Source organism: Haliotis cracherodii, unplaced genomic scaffold, assembly GCF_022045235.1.
Source record: "Haliotis cracherodii isolate W230 unplaced genomic scaffold, xgHalCrac1.p SCAF_22, whole genome shotgun sequence".
NCBI lineage: Eukaryota > Metazoa > Mollusca > Gastropoda > Lepetellida > Haliotidae > Haliotis > Haliotis cracherodii.
The window spans coordinates 1,358,266-1,380,186 of NW_027266278.1; the positions used below are offsets into that span (position 1 = coordinate 1,358,266).

At 43.8% G+C, this 21,921-nt stretch overlaps 1 protein-coding gene across 1 annotated transcript in view; it reads right to left on the bottom strand.

Annotated features, from left to right (window-relative positions):
• Positions 1-21,921, bottom strand: part of LOC139471424 (uncharacterized) — a 37,283-nt gene that overhangs the window by 1,632 nt on the left and 13,730 nt on the right. The window contains exons 6-17 of the mRNA XM_071253787.1: positions 18,970-19,117; positions 17,097-17,241; positions 16,058-16,223; positions 15,028-15,218; positions 9,596-9,789; positions 9,004-9,223; positions 7,171-7,344; positions 6,272-6,456; positions 4,305-4,467; positions 3,946-4,057; positions 2,335-2,485; positions 758-902 (exon numbers count right to left, since the gene is read on the bottom strand). Coding sequence (XP_071109888.1) covers positions 758-902; positions 2,335-2,485; positions 3,946-4,057; positions 4,305-4,467; positions 6,272-6,456; positions 7,171-7,344; positions 9,004-9,223; positions 9,596-9,789; positions 15,028-15,218; positions 16,058-16,223; positions 17,097-17,241; positions 18,970-19,117 — 1,994 coding nt within the window. The remainder of the gene's footprint in view (positions 1-757; positions 903-2,334; positions 2,486-3,945; positions 4,058-4,304; positions 4,468-6,271; positions 6,457-7,170; positions 7,345-9,003; positions 9,224-9,595; positions 9,790-15,027; positions 15,219-16,057; positions 16,224-17,096; positions 17,242-18,969; positions 19,118-21,921) is intronic.

Sequence of the window (21,921 nt, forward strand, 5' to 3'; positions counted from 1 at the left end):
GGACAACTCGAAACGTGTCGGTAAGTATCTGTAGGTATCGGTAAGTATCGGTAAGTATCGGTATGTATCGGTAAGTACCGGTATGTATCGGTATGTATTGGTAAGTATCGGTACCGGTAGGTATCGGTATGTTTCGGTAAGTATCGGTACGTATCGGTAGATATCGGTAAGTATCGGAAAGATAGGAGAAAAAACAGAGACCTTAATCCTTGAAATACCGAATCTTGATGATTAACCATTGATCTTATTTCAACGGTTTATGGTAAATAGACCACAATACAAGATACTAATTTAGTTGCCAATGGTAACCGTTCGTAACTTGAACAACTAAGAACATGATACGTTGATAACTACCGCAGGGAATTATTGCCATTCCTCTCCAAGGGTTTTTCCTTAATTGCGGAAACACTGTCTTGGGTTCGAATCCCAGACTCGCTCTGATAATGGAGTTTGAAGGATATGATGTCCCACAAATTTTGTTGGTAACTCAGTGGGTCAAAGAGCTGCAATGCAGAGTTCTTTCCCTTAGTTGTGTCAGAACCTGCTGATCGCGTTTTCAAACTTCGCTCTATGGGAAATCCATGTTTTGTCAGTAAAAGCAAACGTCTACGTCCGGCAATATTTCATGGGTTTTTTACACATCAAAATCACACGCCGGGATACAAAGCTGATAGTTTTCAAAGCAGCGTTAAAACCAAACTCGCTCATTCAGACCTCCTCAAAGGATAACCCCCAACGGAAGGGGCGTCCCACTTACAGGCGTATCTGAGGGCGCCCCACTGTAGCCTGAAGGCCAGACATTTAGGGGAGTAGGTGACGCTACCCCCGGGGAACCAATCCTGGAAAGTCCCCACAATTGTCTTCTTGTAGATGTCCTTCTTTGTTTCAATGTACAAAAGCAGCTGAAAAATATAAATTAGCCGATGCCAAAATATTTGTAATAGCTTTTATGTAATGTGATACCGAAAAAGGTTCCTGTGTACTGTAGGTCACTCGGGTTTGTAGTCAACAGTGAGTGAGTGAGTTGGGTTTAACGCCGCTTTTAACAGTATTCCAGTTACATCACGGCGTGTCAGCTTAATGTGGGAGGAAAGCTCGAAGTGATGCAGGTCTCAGACGTTTACCACTTCGGTGAAACCCACGAGCACGGGTATGGTGCTGACAAACCTAGAAACATAATCGGGGCGAACCGGGATTCAATCTCATTGAAATCAGATTTTTGTTCTCGCTACAGCTTAACAAAGATCTGAGAACACTCATTACGGGTCACGTCAGACCGACCTTGGGCAAACTTTGACCGACAAATGGAACGACTGACAAGAAGTCGACATTAGCCAATCAGAAGGCAGCTTTCTCGTGCTTTACGGCACTAATTTCAAATTGGCGACAACGCTTCGAAACATATTTTGACAAATTCTCGACTAGAAATTTGAAATCTGAACAAAAGAACATTCTGGAATGGCTGATAGATGTTCTAGATTGTATTGATTCAGTCGTTAAGCCCGTAACTATCGTTCGGAATACCCCGTGTTTAGAAATCATATTCCGACCCACTATCAAAGGTTTCTGGCGTGGCCAAAGGATGCAACTCTGCACAGTGAATCGCGGGGCCTTAGACGACTGGGCCGCCCGTGCGCCCTGTAGTCAACAGTAATTACAACAAAGACAGACACTTGTTGTCAGTATCGACATTCAAAATTAATTAAACAAGTTATAGAATTTCAATAATGTTTCTTACTATGTAAAATTTAACATAATGTGAACTAGGGAACCATTTTGCTACAATTCAAAACAAACTTTCTTCACGCAAATTCATTGACCCTAATCAAACAACTTTTGAGCAAGAGTTGTATTACGCTCTTTGAAATCATCGTAGAACTTGAAGCTACTTAGTCTGTACCATTCACACAAAGCCTCAGCTGTCTAAGATTCGTGGGGGCGGTCGGGTAGCCTTGTGGTTAAAGCGTTCGCTCGTCACGCCGAAGCCAGACATGGGTACAATGTGTGAAGCCCATTTCTGGTGTCCCCCGCCGGAAGTTTTGAAGCGGCGTAATACCATACTCATTCATCAACATACGACACATGTGGCGGTGTTCTTACTTCAGATGGGGGCGGTCGGGTAGCCTAGTGGTTAAAGCGTTCGCTCGTCACGCCGAAGACCCGGGTTCGATTCCCGACATGGGTACAATGTGTGAAGCCTATTTCTGGTGTCCTCCGCCGTGATATTGCTGGAATAATGCTAAAAGCGGCGTAAAACCATATTCACTCACTCACTCACTCACTCACTCACTCACTCACTCACTCACTCACTTAATTCAGATGTCTCCCACTTACATTGGCACCACCGATCTTCTCATCCCAGGAGAAGCCCCAGGCGGTTTTGTTGACGAAGTGTTGCTCTGCGAAGTCCAGATACTGTTTGTCTCCTGTAGCCTTGTACAGCCACATCCCTCCCCAGCTGAACTCGTCCTCGTCGTCCTGGGACCTGACATACAAGTAAAGTGAGTCATTTTCTACCTTATTTACTTATAGAACCGAGTTGTGTGGACATTGAAAATACAGATTAGTAAATGAGCGAGTGTTGTTTAACGCCACAGTCAGAGTTCAGCAAAACCAAGACAGCAATATGTTCGACTTTGGACCAAACAAACCAGTGCCCGAAAATGTCCTCCGGAACACATCTTCCCGATCACATTAGCGCTACGACTGTCGTAAGCCTATGTTAAGGTATGGGCGTTACGATCACCTTAGCGCTACGACTGTCGTAAGCCTATGTTAAGGTATGGGAGTTACGATCACCTTAGCGCTACGACTGTGGTAAGCCTATGTTAAGGTATGGGCGTTACGATCACCTTACCGCTACGACTGTCGTAAGCCTATGTTAAGGTATGGGAGTTACGATCACCTTAGCGCTACGACTGTCGTAAGCCTATGTTAAGGTATGGGAGTTACGATCACCTTACCGCTACGACTGTCGTAAGCCTATGTTAAGGTATGGGCGTTACGATCACCTTACCGCTACGACTGTCGTAAGCCTATGTTAAGGTATGGGAGTTACGATCACCTTAGCGCTACGACTGTCGTAAGCCTATGTTAAGGTATGGGCGTTACGATCACCTTAGGGCTACGGCTGTCGTAAGCCTATGTTAAGGTATGGGTGTTACGATCACCTTACCGCTACGGCTGTCGTAAGCCTATGTTAAGGTATGGGCGTTACGATCACCTTAGCGCTACGAGTGTCGTAAGCCTATGTTAAGGTATGGGCGTTACGATCACCTTAGCGCTACGACTGTCGTAAGCCTATGTTAAGGTATGGGCGTTACGATCACCTTAGCGCTACGACTGTCGTAAACCTATGTTAAGGTATAGGCGTTACGATCACCTTAGCGCTACGACTGTCGTAAGCCTATGTTAAGGTATGGGCGTTACGATCACCTTACCGCTACGACTGTCGTAAGCCTATGTTAAGGTATGGGCGTTACGATCACCTTACCGCTACGAGTGTCGTAAGCCTATGTTAAGGTATGGGCGTTACGATCACCTTAGCGCTACGAGTGTCGTAAGTCTATGTTAAGGTATAGGCGTTACGATCACCTTACCGCTACGAGTGTCGTAAGCCTATGTTAAGGTATGGGCGTTACGATCACCTTAGCGCTACGAGTGTCGTAAGCCTATGTTTAGGTATGGGAGTTACGATCACCTTAGCGCTACGACTGTCGTAAGTCTATGTTAAGGTATGGGAGTTACGATCACCTTAGCGCTACGAGTGTCGTAAGCCTATGTTAAGGTATGGGAGTTACGATCACCTTAGCACTACGACTGTCGTAAGCCTATGTTAAGGTATGGGCGTTAAGATCACCTTAGCGCTAAGATCGCTTTGTACAAGGGCACCCTGGAGATGAGTTATTCCCGTATGATCATCCTGACCATGACGCTGTCACCTACTTGTAATATGCAGCTGCGGCGCTGACGCAGTCGCTGTATTTACCAGGGTGGGCCTTTCCCAACTCAAACAGCTGCTTGGCATGGGTCAGGAGTGTGCTGGCATATGCAGTATCTTAAAAACAGAAACATTCACTTTCCAGAAAAACTCTGATCCATAGTTTACTAAAACCGCTGTATATACAAGATGTAATATGATATATTCTTTTCATAGAGCTAACAAACGATGAGTTCGTAGAAGACACACCTGTGCCGTTTTTAGATAGTTATCACTTAGACTTAGATTTGTCTTGTCCTTCTTCAATCAACAAATGTACACTTCCTGTCAAATTTGAACCAGCATTACATTGTTATGTCCCAACCTCCTTTCTGCTTGAAGGCAATGGAACCAGCAGCCATTGCAGCAGCGGTTTCCATGGCAATGTCAGATCCGGGACAAGAAGCGCTGATTTTGAAGGAGGGTCTCTTTCCGGTCATGCGCTCTGGGCTGGTCCAAGAGCCGTGGTCAATACCGCCATCGCCAACCTAGCGGAAATACATGTCACTGATATCCATGTGTGCACAAGACATGCGCGTACATAATCATATTGTAAATTGATATGTGTTTCAGATGGTCATGTAGACATGTTTCATATTGATTAAAGTTCATATATTCGTGGAAAAACATAGCCATTACTGGGGGTGGAGGAATGGGGAGGGGGCAGAGGGTGAAGGGGGCACGGATGATGTTTCACGCAAATCCCAGAATCACGCCCCCCACCACCACCACCCCCCACCCTACCCCCACCCCACCCCACCCCCACCACCCAGACTCGGATATCAAATGGTCAGTCTCTTAACATCACAGTCACATCACTGCTGCCTGCTAATAATCGAATATGAACCAACAAACCAGAAACTCACACACTGCGACCCGATCCTGATCACTCGGCTCTTACAACAAGAATGGAATACTGAGGGTCTATTCTGCCCTAGATTCCGATGACTTCAACGGCTCTTACGGCAAGAATGGGATACTGAGGGTCTATTCTGCCCTAGATTCCCATGACCTTCAACGGCTCTTACAAGAATGGAATAGTGAGGGTCTATTCTGCCCTAGATTCCCATGACCTTTAACGGCTCTTACAAGAATGGAATACTGAGGGTCTATTCTGCCCTAGATTCCCATGACCTTCAACGGCTCTTACAAGAATGGAATAGTGAGGGTCTATTCTGCCCTAGATTCCCATGACCTTCAACGGCTCTAAGCAACAAAAACGGGATACTGAGGGTCTATTCTGCCCTAGATTCCCATGATCTTCAACGGCTCTAAGCAACAAAAACGGGATACTGAGGGTCTATTCTGCCCTAGATTCCCATGATCTTCAACCGCTCTAAGCAACAAAAACGGGATACTGAGGGTCTATTCTGCCCTAGATTCCCATGATCTTCAACCGCTCTAAGCAACAAAAACGGGATAATGAGGGTCTATTCTTTCCTAGAGTTCCATAATCTTCAACGGCTCTTACAACAAGATGGGATACTGAGGGTCTATTCTTCCCTGGATTCCCATGATCTTCAACGGCTCTTACAACAAGAATGGGATACTGAGGGTCTATTCTGCCCTAGATTCCCATGACCTTCAACGTTACGGTTCTTACAAGAATGGGATACTAAGTGTCTATTCTGCCCTAGATTCCCATGACCTTCAATGGCTCTTACAAGAAGGGATACTGAGGGTCTATTCCGCCCTAGATTCCCATGACTTCAACGGCTCTTACGACAAGAATGGGATAATGAGGGTCTATTCTGCCCTAGATTCACATAAACTTCAACGGCTCTTACGACAAGAATGGGATAATGAGGGTCTACTCTGCCCTAGATTCCCATGACCTTCAACGGCTCTTATGACAAGAATGGGATACCGAGGGTCTACTCTGCCCTAGATTTCTATGACCTTCAACGGCTCTTATGACAAGAATGGGATACTGAGGGTCTATTCTGCCCTGGATTCCTATGACTTTCAACGGCTCTTACAACAAGATTGGATACTGAGGGTCTATTCTTCCATAGAATCCCATGATCTTCAACGGATCTTACAACAAGATGGGATACTGAGGGTCTATTCTGCCCTAGATTCCCATGACCTTCAACGGCTTTTATGACAAGAATGGGATACAGAGGGTCTACTCTGCCCTAGATTTCTATGACCTTCAACGGCTCTTATGACAAGAATGGGATTCTGAGGGTCTTTTCTGCCCTAGATTCCCCACGGCTTTCAAAGGGTTTATAACTAGGAGCGCTGTGTGAAGCGGTGCTCATGAATACTGCCGACGGCCGCATCACTCACCTGGACATACAGCTCGTTGGGCTTGGTGTGGCACTTGAGGAAGTAGTCCAGAGGCCATTTGATGCTTTGGTACATCCAGTCGAGCTGACCAGACTTGACATAGGCATCCTTATACATCAACAGCCCCCATGTCAACACAGTCGTACTCCACGCCATCGGGAAGTTGAACTTAACGTTGTCTCCAGCTGCGATGTTAGTATAAGCACAATCATTTCATTTAGGAGATGTGCATACAGTTTTCAACAAAGAGTTAATTTCCTGTAAACCTAATCACAATTCATTTTGGAACCGAACGTACAGCTTTAGGAAATTAAATGAAGCACGGGTTTAACCTACAGGTAACCTAGCTCTACAATCAAAACTGATAATAGCCTTTAACCAAAGTATGACACTGAAAGGCTCACACATTGTTCTGGTGTACTTTATGTGACATTAAATGACAGGTGTTTACAGCACATAAGGACTTGGGCTCACTGCTAGAACAATATTAAAGGCTTACATGTTTTAGTTTTACACAACGTGTCACTGTTATGACGTAACACCTCTCATTTTGACTCAAACGATGTGGAAGAGCGCAAAATGATAATTTTAAGTTGTCTGTTGTCCCCACATCGTGGTCGATTTGTTTTCCAAAATGGTTTGCCACACATACTACCGATAATTTCCTTAATGAGTGAATATAAGTTTAATCGAGTGCATACGGATCCAGGGGCATTATTACAATTATCTCATGACTTGATTTACAAGAATTTACACGAACGTAAAACAATACATTTCGTCCAGTGTTATGTCAGCGGACCGTGCACAACTCCAAACTATTACAAGCGAATGTAAACGATGAAATAGTACAAGCATTATTACACTGATCTCCTCACATCGGGAATACATCCGACACTCACCGTCATACCAGCCGCCCGTGAGATCCTCCCCACTGGCCCCCTTGTCACCAAGGGCGGAGTCAGCTCTCCATGGGATGCGGTTACTTGCCGGAAGTTTACCGGATCGCTGCGCTTCGTAGAACAGGATGGACTTCATCAAAACCTCTGCGTAGTTGTACTTGGTGTTTTGTGCACCTGCAAGCAGCACGATATCACTGTGACATGGGACATTTGGATTTGTTTTAATTATTTGCTTTACGGATAGACCGGCCATAAATTAAGGAAATGTGGACCAACATTGATATTATCAGGATTGTCATTGATATTCCAGCTCAGTTTGTTAAGAACAGTATCCCTGGCATAGGCCTATTGTTTAGGCTCGTAACGTTACTTGTATATATGTGTGTACATGATTGTATAAAAGAGAGTAAATGAGAATACATGGTTGTATGAATGAGAGTATTTGGTTGTATAAATGAGAGTATCTGATTGTACGTAAAGGTTACTGTTGTTTACTGGTTCTGGATTGTTTGCTTTGATAACTATGCTACTTAGTGACCACTTTATTAAACAAATATTGTTTTGCGATTTTATATTTATTTTTATTTCGACCATATTTTGAACATGGAATTTCGCAACAAAACAAATAAAACTTAAACTGCCTAATCACTATAGTTGTGTGAATCATTGTGTCTGTCAGCATGTATTTTAGCATGTCGTTAAACTATGCAAGCCTTGCCCTATAACAAAGGTATGCTATCACTTTAATGTCCAACACTAGAATCATTGATTGCCACTTAATCCATTAAAGAAAGCGGGAAATCAGCCTTCAGTCTCGATTTCAAAAGTAATGTGAGGATGTAATGTAACAGTTGGATATGTAACTGATGACAAGACATCTTCTGTGTTACAGCTGTAGGACTGTCATCAAGCAAATTATATACTAGTTGATTTAGAGTGAGTGAGTGAGTGAGTGAGTTGGGTTTAACGCCGCTTTTAACAGTATTCCAGTTATATCGCGGCGTGTCAGCTTAATGTGGGAGGAAAGCTCGAAGTGATGCAGGTCTCAGACGTTTACCACTTCGGTGAAACCCACGAGCACGAGTATGGTGCTGATAAACCTAGAAACATAATCGTGGCGAACCAGGATTCGAACCCACAATCATAGGTTTCTGGTTTCAACTCTGCACATCGAATCGCGGCGCCTTAGACGACTGGGCCACCCGTGCCCCCAGTTGATTTAGAGGGTTTGTATGGTAATAATGACGTTATATAAACACAATGTAACATATCCAAAACAGCGTATCCGTGAATAAAATCGACTAACTATTTCCATTATCAAAAGAGATAAAATAGAGTCGACAACACCCTTTCTTTAGTCAAATCAAAATCTCTGCCATAAGTCCATTGTTGTGATGTTATCAGGTATTTGCGAATAGGTGAGCGTATCCTGCCCTACCGGTTACACCGTTACAGGGGGCACGGGTGGCCCAGTCGTCTAAGGCGCCGCGATTCGCTGTGCAGAGTTGCGTCCCTTGGGCACGCCAGAAACCTATGATTGTGGGTTCGAATCCCGGTTCGCCCTGATTATGTTTCTAGGTTTGTCAGCACCATACCCGTGCTCATGGGTTTCACCGAAGTGGTAAACGTCTGAGACCTGCATCACTTCGGGCTTTCCTCCCACATTAAGCTGACACGCCGTGATATAACTGGAATACTGTTAAAAGCGGCGTAAAACCCAACTCACTCACTCACTCACTACACCGTTACAAACACATGCAAAGGCAAGCCAATTGTTAAAGAAAAATGGTACAACGAAGCAATGAGAATAAGTGAGGGCAAAGTAGAACCCACCTGCTACGGTGGGGATCTTAGGCAGAGTCTGGTGGTCATCTGAGAGATCCTTCAGGATACCAGTTCCGGTGGGAGCACCACCACTGCCACATGTCTTCCCCATCATGCGCACGCATACAGAATCCCCGGCAGCGTGGATACCCTTCGACCCCTTGTTGACCATGGCGTATTTGGCGGAACACCCTGAATTCGACCCGTGAATGAAGTCGCCGTCCCATTGCTGCGAGCATAGAACAGAACGGCGTTCAACATTCTAGCGTCTGAAACCTTATTGGACATTTTATGATTATCATACATAATTAATTTCGGTGATGATGCATGGCGATCAGGTTATACAGAACTAATTTATTTGTGTACCTGCTTATCTTTGTCTTGAAGCAGTGACAACGTGAATACGATGATAACATGTCTCAAACAAAATCTCACGTCACCCACAACAACACACACAAACACATGACATACACCCTGAGTGACAAATAGTGGCTTCTTTGAAACATCATTGGTTTCTCTGGGATATTTTCTCAGGTTAACGGTTTAATCGTATAAAGGTTTCAGGACGGTAGAGTTCAGTCTTCCTGATGCAAGACTCTACCTGAATCCCCTGCACTGGTACGTTGAAGGTGATGTCCAACTCCCAGCCGACCGAGGCGGCCGCCAGTTTGAAGCAGAACTTGCCCTCGAAGTTGTTGTCCCAGTGCTGCATCAACTCAAACTTAGTAGACTGGTCATCTCCGGTTGCACCGGAAGCGACCAGGAGAAGAATTAGTGGCAACATCGCGCAGGTTCCTGGTGACGAAAGACATGAAGCCGTCAAAACATGTATATCTTCTAATTCCCCACATCCTCCCGAGGCAAGGGAGTTAACTGACTATAAAAGTCCAGTTTCCACCCTTCCCGAACTAGGCTGGAATTTTGGAGTATTTTGTCTGAACTGACGAGTGTTTCATAATCGCGTAACGAAATCGACAACCAGTTCGTAAACAACATGGCGACTGAGATTTCGGTCGATTGAAGGATTTGCATAACATGTGTACCGTCAACTGGGCGTCGACAGATAGTTTCCACATCTTTCATCTTTTCATCTCATGTCACATCTTGGATAAACAATTTTAACAAGCTTTTTACTGCACGTAGTTTAAGACATTACTGCCGGGCAAAAGAAAGCACACACTTGAAAATCGGGTTTAACCAAAACGTTAAAGCCGCCGAAACACGGCAAACGTCAGCCCAATAACACAACATGAAACCGGAATCAAATACATCACCATCGAATAATCATCTCTTGTTTTCTATTTTAGCCACCATCAAACAGAGTGAATGCTTCCTTTTGCCAGCATTTTCGGTATCAAACATCGTTTGACACTACTATATAACACAATGTGTTTGATTACATATAAATAGTGATGCACACGATAGAGTTGCCATGGAAGAATTTCGGAGTGTTTCTGACATAAGGTCACTTATGCGGACATTCACAACACCGTATCTCAGTACCAGTGACCAGAATGTTTTAATATATTCCAACATCTCATATGGGTAACGTAACCCTCACCCTAACCCTCATCCCGACCCCGACCTAACCCTCATATGAAACGCTAAAAATAAGCTGTCGGAATCTTCAAAGAAAACGTAATCATTCGTTTAAAGAATTCGTCAGTCACCATTGTGCAACGTACAAACGGTTAAAGGTAGGTAGAGTTACCTCCCTCTTCACTACATTACTAAATGATCAGACAGTATGTGATGTTGTCTCACCTGTCTTGGAGTGACCGGAATGACAAGATAGAGTCGGCCAGATTATATATAGACTTTAAGTTTAGACAGCAGGTGGCTTTGTTCACAGGCTGCCTGTCTGATAACAAACTCATTCTTCAGCCTTGGCCTATATTCGTGCTCAACTTACCTAAACTTATATATTATTTTAAAACTGTAAGACTTTCTTGTGGAATCCAAGACGCAACATTGTCGAGTTGTCATCTATACAAAACCGAGTCTCGTTGTCCCGTTTGGAATATGTTTGTTTTTCACCAACGGGTAATGTGACAATGCGACAACGCGACATTTCTTAGTGTCAAAAATAGGTGGTGTGGTCACAATCTCACTGGAGAAATTTGGACTATGCGAGTATGACAACGCAACATTTCTTAATGTCAAATATGTCGAGAAACTGCATTGTCAATCAGGACATTTAGATAATGCAACATGACTAAACGTATGACATTTGTCTTTAGACATGTTCAAATTAACGTCGAATACGAACTTTTTGAAAAAAAATCAACATATCCAGAATGAACACAGAAGTGTTTGTCGGAGAAAGAAAAGTATTTACGAAGATGAATGTGTAAACTACTGTCTTGTGTCTTACCTAACAATACCGAAAAGAATCATTCTGTAGGAAACCGACACAAACTCCAGACAGTCAGAAAGTAAAGGACAGCATAACTCAAGGTCAGCGGACAGACTACTTTAAGCAAGTTCTTGATCTGGTTGATTTTCGCGTGGACTGTGATAACCTTGATTCTACAGATATTTATGAAACAAGTCACACATGCGAGCTGTGGCTACTGTCACGATAAAACATGTAAACTCTGATATGACTGAACCAGAAGTCGTGACAACCCATGCTTGCTGTAAAAGGCGACTATGCTTGTCGTGATAGGCGACTGACGGGATCGGGTGGTCAGGCTCGCCGACTTGGTTGATGCAGGTCATCGTATCCCAATTGCGTGGATCGATGCTTATGATTTCATTCACTGTATTGTCTGGTCAAGGCGCGATTCTTTACAGACCGCCGTCATACAGCTTGAATATTGCTGAGTGCGGCGTTAAACAACAAACAAACAAATCTCAGAAATATGTACCTGTTTATGTATGAAATGTACATGGGCCTATGGCCTAATTACCTAATTAATGGATTCGACTGCTTCCTTCGACTTAAGCCATGTTATTGTTTTTATGTGATTTCTCTATAAGTTTGCATACATTTGTGTCAGTTTAAGATTCACGTTCAGAATGGCAAGATAATTCCCGGTTCAAAATCAACTGCGACAACAATATAGGGATTTTACAAGCGCTTCAGAGGTATTGAAATAGCCAAACATGAGGATATTCCATCTACGAACGCTAAAGTTTGGTTTTCAATCGGAATGGTCTTTAACGTTGGATTAAAGTACTAAGTACTGCTATACAATAGTATAAGAAACGTCCTCCTTTCTGTGCCGTGCATACCGCGAGGCGATCCGATGGGAACACGACGAGCACGTGTCAATCAGAAAGAGTCGACATAATGACGATTGTGAATTCCCACAGAAGCGTTCCGAATGTATCTATCGTCCATATTGGCGCATGAACACGAGAACTAGCTCAAATAAGTTCAAGAACTCTTATTCTACTTGCGTCTTATATAGTAAAATTAATGTAAGCTTTACCACAGCTCTCGCTTATTCCAGTTTTAAAAAGTATTGAACCTCTCCAATACATATTTATTCTTTTGTACAAAAAGTATATTTGGCAAGTCATACACAGCTGTTCATCTTTTATTTGCAGATTATTCATTTTTAAATTAGATATTAAAATTAGATGAAGAAAAATGAAAAGACGAAGGTGGTTGTCGGATTTATGTAATTTCAACAATGGTTGTCTCAGATATATTCAGTTAAGTGCTTGAAACGACAAGTTTTAAAACTCATTTATTTCATTTCTAAATCTTGCCCTTCCATAGATAGCGTTAACAAATAGTACACATTTTATATGAATTAGTTATGAACGAATGCCATGTCCACAATGTCTAGAGATGTAAAGAAGTATTTCTAAACATGGACCACCAATTGTAAGACCCCGGTAAAGCTTAATGTTCGTTTAAATATAAGGTGTTACGACAAAAAGGAAGCATAACAATCTTATCAACTAAGACATAAATAGCTTTGGTATAGTTTGTTTGTTTGTTTGTTGTTTAACGCCGCAATATTTCAGCTATATGACGGCCACAAGAGCACTGGGCCACAAGAGCTCTAGATCACTAGAGCACTTAGCAACAAGAGCACTCAGACATAAGAGCAATGGACCACAGGAGCACTAGGTCACATGAGTACTGGGTCATAAGAGCACTCAGACATAAGAGCACTGGGTCATAAGAGCACTCAGGCATAAGAGCACTGGGTCACAAGAGCACTCAGACATAAGAGCACTAGGCCACAGGAGCACTCAGACATAAGAGCAGTTGGACACAAGATCACTGTTTGACGTTTGACAGAGAACATGAAAAATTCAGATAAGTTTGGGTTTTCTTCAAAACCAAGAAATACAAACATTTATTATTCAATCATTTATTATACACTTTGGTACAAAAATATATACACACTATATACAACTGTCAATATAGTACACCAATAACATGGAGACACCGAGGGAATATACAGTTATTTTACATGCGCTTCACACACTCTCGTTCGACTATGCACCGCTCTATTTGCACTGGTGAGCACGTCATTCTGACATACAGCTAATGATTCCTTCTCAATATACGCATTATACGACAATATGTTCCAATAAGTCGAAAATTGGATATATCGAATATGAGGCGTTATGTTGTATATGAATTCAACACGGAATGGTTTGTCCTGCACTCATAACTGATGGAAATTTATTATTTCGAAGTTCTGATAAGTCGAACAAGCGGTTGGCTGTGCTTTTCAACTGATCGTATCTCGGCTAGTGTCGGTGTGGCTAAGCTGATGGTCGCTTTGCCCTCGGCCGCTTGCTTCTTCATCTCCAGTAGCTTTAGACCTGAAACACATTGACATAAATATAGGAACCGACCGTCTGATATTTTGGAAGAGGGCTGGGTATTTTGATTCCAGAAAATATTGGTACCATATTTGACAAAAAGGTTGAGTGCTTGGGATTATAAGCTCCTTTTAACCATGTCATATATCACGTCCTGTCCGCTTCATATAGGAGAGACCAGTGAAGATCCGAGGAAGAACAGGTCTTCAGCAACCCATACTTGCTGTAAAAGGCGACTATGCTGGTCGTAAGAGGCGACTAACGGGATCGGATGGTCAGGCTCGCTCACTTGGTTGAAACATGTCATCGTATCCCAGTTGCGTGGATCGGTGCTCTTGATGTCAATCACTGGATCGTCTGGTTCAGCCTCGATTATTTACAGACCGTCGTCATATAGCTGGAATATTGCTGAGTGTGGCGTTAAACAACAAACAAACAAACAAATCATATGGGAGAATTACCAAAACTGTTTCTAAAACACCAAGGATCATTATCAGGAATAAAAAACACTACTAGCGGATTCTGTCTTGGACAAGGGATGCAACTGTGCACAGCAATCACAATTTCGACCACTTGGCAGGGCCAACCTTATTTCTGAATAGCGACTAAATGTAAAAAATCATCTTGGAATTATGTGGAAGTTGATAAGACTTGATTAACACAAGGGATTTATTTGTTCACGTCCGTGTGCAGGAATATGCCGTGGTTAGGATAATGTACTCAATAACATGAGTGGTCGGAGCTTCGGTGTCCAGGGTTACACCTGATGCTAGATTTGAGGTACAATCGAGCAAGCTCTTTCCACAATGTGTATCCGTGTTTCTTCAGGTGAACAATTGACTTGTCTTTGCATGTGTTTGTGGCGAGTGCCACGGATGGAGCAGGATACGCTCACCATTTCGCGAACACCTGGTATCATCACTTTAATAATAATTCAGTAACACATGCTCATGATATAGTTGGAATCGTACAATCGACCCTGCTCCTAGCAGGGACTTCTTATGAACATGGAAGGGGTTTTGTCTGGACCAGACAATCCAGTGATCAGTATTATGAGCAATGAGATGTGTCGTCGAGATGTGACGTGGTTATATAACATTGCCCCCAGGAACACTATGCACCCAGCTAGCACTATCGCCGTCCAGCCCCATGGAGCCCTGTGCAACATGCGCGGTGCATAACAGAGCAAGCATGCCCGTTCTTCACCAGAAGGTTTTCAGACATGACAACGGCTCGTACCCGCCACAGCTGACTGGAAACCGGCGTTGTAGTCGGTGGTCACCTCGTTGTGGATGTAGTCGGCCCTGTCATCCACGAAGTTGTCGTAGATATCCGGCCCGCCCACCAGAGCTCCATACAGCGTGTGTGTGTTGGGCTCTGACTTGGAGAAGTCCGACCATGTGCACGGCCAGGGACTAGGGTCGCAAGAGCTGTGAAGAATAAATCATAAAACCTTCTAGTAGGGTGTTACAGATCAAGAATCCAATCATTCAGTAAGACATGCAGTTAATGAAAACGACTGCTGTACACATGCATTGTGCTCAAATTATTATTTTCAGAGTGCTATTTTAAACAAAATTAATCCATTTATCCTTAGAGAATGTCAAAAGTATAAAAATGTCAACTAGAACTGGAGAACATTTAACTGAAAGAGTAGTATTCAGTATGGTTGTTAGATTAAAGTGTATTCAGGGTGACAACAGTCAAGGCCTCAAAGCTTTTTTTAAAAATATATTTTTGACATGTAAAGGACATTTCCAAATTTCACGCATCAGTGACTAAATGATGTCCGATGCAATTCCCTCTTTTTACTTGCACTAGATGTTCCCATGTGATTTTTTCAAGTGAACATTTGACTGGCCTTTGCATGTGTTTGTGACGGGTCCCACCGGTTGGGCAGGATACGCTCACCCTTCGCAAACACCTGCTATTATCACTAATTGATACGCTGTAATAATACAGTCGGTATCGTACATTCGACTCTGCCTTTACCAGAGATTTCTGATGAATATAGAAAGGGTTATATAGAGAGAGCCGATAACTTATTGTGTATGTATTTTAAATCTATAGAAGCACTAAGACTGGTCCACTGTATGAGCAACAACCAGCTAAAACGCGTTTGTGCACACAGGCCTATGTGGACTTTGTTGTAACGAAGGGTAATTATCATGTCTGAAATTTAATCTTGTCGTTTATATTCACAGAAGATGCTGTGATACTGTTCCGGGAATATGGACCTTCTGCATTGGTGTTAGCCTATATGACCTGCCTGGAGGCGTGGTGTGGTCGTGTCGGGGGGTTGAACCCGAAGCCGATGACGTAGCTCCTGCCCCCCTCCCCCAGCATGTAGTGAATCTGGTCCTGGGCCCACTTCCGGTACAAGTCTGGCTTCACGCCCAGGTTAGCTGCGGCCAGGGCAACAGTCGCCATGTTGGCTGCAATGGAATCACAATAGTATGTTACATTCAAACTCCGCAGTGCCGTACCCCGTGGTGCCGCGAATTACGAGCCACGTGACTGGGCTGTGGGGGAAAGGGAATCGTGTGGTAATAATGGCCGATTACAATAGTGAGTGAGTATGGTTTTATGGCGATTTTAGTAATATTCCAACAATATCCGAAGTGGGACACCAGAAATCTTCTCACATTGTACCGATGAGGGAATCGAACCCGGATCTTCGGCGCGACGAGCGAACGCTTTCACCACTAGGCTACCCACCCTCCCCTGAAGGGCGTCAAGCAGGGAATACCCACACTCAGACATGTCTTCCTAGCAAGACTCATGAGGTACGTGGTCTGCGCACAATATCAACCATTTGTTTCTCTGGAACAGGTCCGATTATTTTCAAGACTGTCGTGAGGCAATGACAAGAAATACAGAATGTTAGTGACAACAAAATCGTTAAAAAGTATAATCAGTAGTGCATGAGTTGAAATACCTTATCTTATACACATCCATGAAGTGATATTTCAAAGAGCCTCAAACGACAGCCTGATCCACCCTTTGTTTCCACCAAACACAAAAGATATATCCAACTGCAGAATATATTAACTTTTCTGCCGCTGAATAGTCTCCCTTAGACGTGCATGGATTCTATGATAGTGGGTCCTATTCCCACATTCACCCCGATTTATATATTTGGTTTGTTTTAACCATATTCGTGCAATTTCAGTCAAATGATAAAATCCACAACCGGCGTCAATCAGTCTCTCACACTAATTCAGCCACCCGCAAAGTCACTCAAACAATCATTTAAAAAACTTTTAAAAACTGATTTAAACAGATATTGTGCTACCACACAACCCTACCGGAATATCGGAGCGACCCCCATCTCATCCTGAACGCCAGGCCTTTCGGGGTGTAGTCCACCGAGCCCCCGGGGAGCCAGTCCCGCATGAAGTCTTCGATCTCCAGACGGTACCTCCGCTGCTTTGTCAGCTTGTAGAGCAACACCTGAAAACCCCGAAATTATAAAACATGGACATAGCTTCTCAACATGAATGGGGGGGCACGGGTGGCCCAGTCGTCTAAGGCGCCGCGATTCGCTGTGCAGAGTTGCGTCCCCTGGACACGCCAGAAACCTATGATTGTGGGTTCGAATCCCGGTTCGCCCCAATTATGTTTCTAGGTTTGTCAGCACCATACCCGTGCTCGTGGGTTTCACCGAAGTGGTAACCGTCTGAGACCTGCATCACTTCGGGCTTTCCTCCCACATTAAGCTGACACGCCGTGATATAACTGGAATAATGTTAAAAGCGGCGTTAAACCCAACTCACTCACTCATTCACTCAACATGAATGGTGAGTGAGTGAGTTTAAAGCCGTTTTGAAAACTTTTCGGTAGCATCGTGACGTGTCGGCTTTATATCGGAGGTAAGATGTACAGTTATACGGGATGCAGGACATGATGACCCTTTTCGGGAACAACTAGTGTCATCACTGATTTTCAGCGGTCCATTCAGATCACATTCACAGCCATATTGCACCTCACGCCAGATGGAATCTGTTTCGGCAGATACTCGAGATTGGTTATTCCCTTGCACTGACAGGTTTCCCACTTTGGTGACAATCACGAGGACAGGTATAGGGCTGATAAACCAAGGTTCATAATCTGGGATAATTTGAGATTCGAACCCATGACCATAGTGTTCTGACACACCTACAGTGTAAACTGATGCAACTCTTGTCAGCAACATAGGACTTGACCACCCAAGGTATTTCTACTGGAACACCAGTTTTTACGTCACTCCTGCCCTATTTCCCTGCGTAGTGCACTGGACAATGAGTGAGTGAGTGAGTGAGTTGGGTTTAGCGCCGTTTTAAACAATATTACAGTTATATCACAGCGTGTCAGCTTAATGTGGGAGGAAAGCCCGAAGTGATGTAGGTCTCAGAAGTTTAACACTTTGGTGAAACCCACGAGCAAGAGTATGGTGCTGACAAACCTTGAAACATAATCGGGGCGAACCGGGGTTCGAACCCACAATCATAGGTTTCTGGCGTGCTCAAGGGACGCAACTCTGCACAGCGAATTGCGGCGCCTTAGGCGACTGTGCCCCCTCTGGACAATGAGGAAAACACACAAAGTGTTATTCGCGGAAATATCTCTCTCTTAGTCTGTAAACTTACATTTTATTATAATTACCCTAATCAACAATGGACAGTGTTTCTGTCTCATAAAATACACAAATTACGACATCGAGAATGACAAGCTGTGAAACACAGTTTTGATCACTCACTTGCCACGCCAAGACTTATATTACAAAACCGCCGGAGACAAGATCTATTATACAACTGAATAATATTGTTTGTTTCTCCCTCTCCATCCAGACTAAAGGGTACCCGGTAGCCTCCATTGCTACTCTCCCCAGGGAGACGAGAAAGGTTCACAATGCACTTTAACCTTTGACAAGGGTACATGTAATGCAGAATGTAATATTAAGTAATATTTTTTCATTATAAAATTATTTTTAATTTTTGTATTGTCTATCCGGATATTACAATGTACAAGTATTCATTTTCCGTTACGCAAATGTGTTTTGTGTGTGTTGTTTGTGAAAAGTGGCGTGTGTGTTTTCCGCGTGTGGCTGAGGAATCTCACCGAAGCCTGGTTCCCTGGGTATGCTGCGTGGCCCAGTGTAGCGCCAGCGCAGCATACCCAGGGAACCAGTCTGAATCTCACCGTGGCCCCTGCCGTCTTCTCATCCCAGGACTGCGCCCAGCTTCCCCGGTCGTAGTTCCGCTCCGCGGCGACCAGGTACTTCCTCAAGCCGGTGGCGCGGTACAACCACGCTGCCGCCCACGTCAACTCGTCACGGTAGCCGGACGACCTGGGGAAAACAAGGATGTCATGAACATTCGGCAGTGTTTCACGATGTTTCACGATGTTTTCTGACTGTGTCCGAGCAGCATCGTTAACCGTTCTGACCTTAAAACTCATGTGCTTTTTCCGGAACAAAGTGAAGCAGTTACGGAAATAGGCGATCTGTGATAACAGAATAGCTCAAAGAAAATGCATTATTAATGATAAATAAGGTTGACATTTTGTTGTGTTTATAGAGCGTACAATCAATCCGAATGTTCCGGTTAATGAAGATGTTTCCAATATTGATGTACTATGAGATAAATAATTAATCTCGGTAGTTATGCCAGGCATGATAGAGAGACATAGAGAGACACAGAGAGACGTATCGGCGAGAAATATAACTAAATGTACTGTACGTAATTTACGAGTTTTGCGAGCACCTATTTTGAAACGATTCATGAACACTTGCTAATAATGTAGTCGGAATCGTACAATGGACTCTGCTATTAGCAGATATTTCTTAATTATTTATGCGAAAGTTTATTTACTAATCACTTAGGGGAGTGGGGGGGTGTGAGGGGGTGAGTCAGTGAGTGCAAACTTTTGTTTGTTTGTTGTTTAACGCAACACTCTTCCATGTCTTCCGGTCTTCCCCAAAAGTTGTGATCTACATACGGGTCACCTACCTTGAATATATCGTAACAGAAGTCAGATGTGAGTCAAATAAGTTCGTTTGTTTGTTTGATGTTTAACGCCGCACTCAGCAATATTCCAGCTATATCACGGCGGTCTGTAAAGAATCGAGCCTTGACCAGACAATACAGTGAATGAAATCATAAGCATCGATCCACGCAATTGGGATACGATGACCTGCATCAACCAAGTCGGCGAGCCTGACCACCCGGTCCCGTTAGTCGCCTCTTACGACTTTTGAGTGAGTGAGGCTTTACATAGTTTTTTTTAATAGTGTACCATGGAAGGCTGTGTGTCAACGTGCCCTAGCGGTTAGTAAAGTTGCTCATTATATCAACCACTAGTTTGCCTGGCCCACACGCTTTGTATACAGTCTCGATAGAGCTTGAGTATTGCGGCTACAGCGTAAACCATCACTCACTCACTCACTCACTCACTCACTCACTCACTCACTCACTCACTCACACAGCAAATGTAATCCTAAAGCTATTCACTTTATCTTCGTAAGACACTGCCCTCAACATGAGTAGGGTAGAGTGTGGTGATATCCCACAACACAGAATTATAAATGCGATTCATTACTGCTTTCCTGGTTTTTAATGACGTACGCATTAATCCCCAGAAGTGTGTACTGCAACCCTAACTTCCGGGTTGTGAATAAATCATGATATTCGATGTGGAGGGACCGTGACTCTGGTCTCAAAGAGTTCACGGACAGCCCATGTGCGTGTCAAGTAAATCTCTAACACAGCCGTCGGTACATTCGTGGGGGTGTGGTTCGGCGTACGAGGAAGCTCATTACCGAAAGCCTAAAAAAACAGCCCGTTAAGTGGTGACATTGTCATGTTCATGCAAATAAACTAGCGGAAAAAAGTAACTGTGCTTCATATATTTGTTCATTTGTTGTTTAACGCCGCACTCAGCAATATTCCAGCTATATGACGGCGGTCTGTAAATAATCGCGCCTGGACCAGTCAATCCAGTGATGGACATCGTGATGCTTCATATAGAGTGGGTAAATGTAATGTTATTGTAAATAACATCATAATATTTGGTAATTCGTCTGATCAATGTTTTATCGTAACAAATTCATTGACAAAACTCATACCTGATAACAGTAGACAGAGTGACACCAAAGAAGGTTGGTGTAAAACAATGTCAGTATCGAGTGTAACCACCATTTGCGTTGATACAGGCAGAGGCAGTGGCGGAGCATTGATACAGACAGAGGCAGTGGCGGAGCATTGATACAGACAGAGGCAGTGGCGGAACATTGGTACAGACAGAGGCAGTGGCGGAGCATTGATACAGACAGAGGCAGTGGCGAAGCATTGAAGACACAAGATGACTGAAACCAGCCTTGGGATGTTGTTCCAAATGCCAACCAAAGATTGGCCAAATAAACTGAGCTAGCGTTGGCGGCTGGTTCTGGTCCTGTCGTAGGCGTCCCCCATCTAATTCCAGACACTTTCTCCTGGCAGTGGAGCCGGCAGTGCAGCAATGTTATGCTGCCTCAAAAAGTCTGTTACAACACGTGCAACATGCGAGGATTATCCTGCTGCACGTGACGTCACGGCCCTGCATTTGCACAAAGGGTAGAACATGATCTCGAACGATGTCTTTCTGGTCGCGTACGTCATTCAAATAACAATTAACAATGTGTTCCACCCCTAAACTAACGACGTTGAGTAGCGCAATCTTCGCTTAAACGTTATCCTCGACGCCATTAGACCATTGCACGACCATCAGAGCCGTCCACATAACACCTAGAATCACACGTGAACAGTATACTGGCCCAGTCTTGTTTTTCTGACAAGTTTGCATATTCAAAAGCAAGTATACTATTTATCGACGCTCGTTTATTCAGTGTACTATATCTCCATTCTATTTGATAAATACCTCGTACCATGGATTAGAACGACAGGCATCACGCCCAAAACGGCCCTACTATCTATCCAAAGGCGAGAGAAAGCATGTGCTAGGTTAGACCATGGTGCGATAGGAGGGGATGGCGCCACTTCTGAAACAAAGCTATGGGGGCGAATAGATCCAGAGAATAAACTTGAGATATAATACATAGGGCAGTAGAGGATGAACTGCTACCACCCCGCCCCCACACCACACCACACCCTAACA